The sequence below is a fragment of the Lineus longissimus genome, chromosome 19 (assembly GCF_910592395.1).
Source record: "Lineus longissimus chromosome 19, tnLinLong1.2, whole genome shotgun sequence".
NCBI lineage: Eukaryota > Metazoa > Nemertea > Pilidiophora > Heteronemertea > Lineidae > Lineus > Lineus longissimus.
In genome coordinates, this window is record NC_088326.1 from 6,065,940 (window position 1) to 6,068,552 (window position 2,613).

Below are 2,613 nucleotides of genomic sequence, written 5' to 3' on the forward strand. Positions count from 1 at the left end.
ACTTTGCTTTCGTGGACTTGACAAGAACCAAAAGCTGTACCTCCAGCCTGTAGCAAAGTATTATATGGTGGCTGTAATTTTAACCAACTGTCACACATGCCTGTATGGAAGCCAAACAGGAATATATACTTTGGCCTCGATCCTCCCGAGCCGAGCTTGGGTTGGATTGTTCTCCATCTAAAATACTTCACCACATGGTGTATTCAGTTTATTTGTCCAGTACAAACTTTTGCATCATTTTGAATCAAAGTTGCCCCTCCTGGTCCTCCCTTTCCATACGTTTCTGTCGTTCTTCCCGATCCAATTTGAACCTTTCCTCTTCAAGCTTAAGTTGCTGTTTCTTTAATTTAAGCTCTTCTTCCTTTAATTCGTGCTCATGACTTGCTTTCTCCGCCATGAACTCGAGTACCTGGCCTGAGGTGGTCTTCTGGCGTTTCGGCGCAGGCTTAGTTTCACCGTCACCTCCATCTGCAAAAATATAAGCTATGTTTATATTTCAATGAACCAGGTACAAAAATGTACATTGTACAGGAGGAGAGATCACCACTTCCCAGATGCCAACACCTTCAGGTTTTTAAGAGGACGAGAGGGTGCGCAAAAAACTGGCCATTTTTTCATTAGGACCTTTTGGACTTCTAAAAACATTCCAAAAAAATGTATTATTGAAAAATAATCACTGGCTTTTCTGTTACCTTTTCGTTCTGTAAGCGTCTCCAAAGCTTTTTTCCTGATTTCCTTTCCTCGGGTCTCATCGTCTGTTTTCTTCTTTGTCTGCTTCATATCTTCGTCCAAATTCATGTCCAAGATGTCGCTAAGTAACTGTTCGTTCTCGGTAAACTCGTGTTCCACGCCGTACCTGAAAACAAGTTATAAATGAAGCTACAGGCATGTGTATTCTGAGGATCCTTAATAGTAAATACATAATGTATGTATATGATACTGCAGTTTGGACACGCAGTCGAGCGTGATTCATAGAATAATAAACTTTCATACTCACGCCTTCATGTCTTTTTTTCATCCTCTTCAAATTTATCCAGCAGCAACTTGGTCCTCTCCCGCACGCGTCTTGAATCAACTTCCAACTTGAAAGAATCAGCCTTATTCAAAGCATCTGCGATCTGGGCCCAACTGTTTCCTTGTTTGTGCGGATTTTGAGCATTTACTTCTCTAAGCAGGAGGGTATCGTCTTCATCTGAGAAGTTGACCCTTTTTTTCTGGTGGCCTGTTGTGCTACCTGGTTTGTATTGTCCATGCTGAAAAATGAAGAAAAAAAAGTGAAATGTCACATCATAGACTCATTGCGGACAAGTTTAATGGTCTGTCCAAGTGGTGGATTCAAGATCTTAAAATATTGGGGGGGGGGGGGGGCTTGCCCGCCTAGTGAATTCCTGGTAAAAAGCAAAGATCGCCCTCCCCCTTCAATCGTCCCATGTCCGAACCCGCAGCAATCCAAAGCCTCGAGACACGCAACACCGTCGATCACACACTTTGGTATAAGTCCTATGCATGCGCCTGGCCTTATAGCAAAAAGCTGGGTCCTTATTCACGAAGCTTCCGCAAATTTTTGAGTTAAGCCCAGTTCATACTCGCTCGCCGACCCACATGCGGAACGGAAATTTTGGTCGCCGTTCACTCGCGGGAGACCCTTATGTAACAAGTGAAATGTGACATGCGGAACATGGACAGAGGCGGACAACTCGCATTGCGCTGTGCACCCGGACGACTTGTGCGTAATACATAACCGTTTGTAATCCGTTGGACATAAACCAAATTTAACTTTTTCCGCATTGCGCTTCCATTCAGTCTACATTCATCGCCATGTCTTCGAGGAAGAAACAACCTTTTTCTACTACTGAAGATGAACGTTTGATCGAAGAGGTTCGGAAATATCACAACCTCTACAATAGCTCTCTGTCCGAGTACAAGGATCATGGCAGATGCGAGGGGAGCTGGGTATCCATTGGTCAGCATTTTGATGACAGACACTGGAAAGACATGAAAGATAGGTGGAAATACCTGAGAGATCAGTACACGAAGGTGAAAAAGTCTGCAGGTGGTCGAAGCGGTGACCCTGGAGGGAATAAGATGAAATGGAAATACTATGATCTGATGAGTTTCCTATCAGACCATATTAAACATAGAGAGACTGACGGAAATGTACAAAGGTAAATGAACAGTTTATTTTGGGTTTCCAACCTTTACAATTATATTATATGCAGTTTTTATGTTATTAAATTTTCTCATTCATAGTCTTTCATGGTAATTTTATAATGATTTAGGAACAAATTATCTTTTGCGATGCAAGTACCATTTATTGACATGTCCCCCCCCCCCCAACATTGAAGTTAATATTGTCATTTGGCTAAACTTTAGAATCCCCGATCGGATGTCCTTCCGCGATTTCGTATGGTGTGATTCGGTTTTCTAGGTAATGAGTGAAGGTTGTACGTTGCGACATTACTAGGAATACGCTCCTCCTACTATGCTATTGCCTATTAAGTTTAAACAGCACGTTGTAGGTTGAAGAATATAAGATAAAATTATAAGACTCAGGTTGTAGGTTGAAGAATGTAAAAGAGTACAAATAAGTGTAGAAACCGCAGGTTATAGGTT

General features: G+C 42.1%; 1 protein-coding gene across 1 annotated transcript; it reads right to left on the reverse strand.

Moving 5' to 3' along the window:
* Nucleotides 1-244: 244 nt before the first annotated feature.
* On the reverse strand, nt 245-1,005 carry LOC135503431 (arginine and glutamate-rich protein 1-like). Its single transcript, XM_064797008.1, has 3 exons — nt 998-1,005; nt 693-856; nt 245-468 (listed from the first exon to the last, which is right to left on the reverse strand). Exons 1-3 carry the CDS (start codon nt 1,003-1,005, stop codon nt 245-247), a joined length of 396 nt encoding a protein of 131 aa, XP_064653078.1.
* Nucleotides 1,006-2,613: the final 1,608 nt, after the last annotated feature.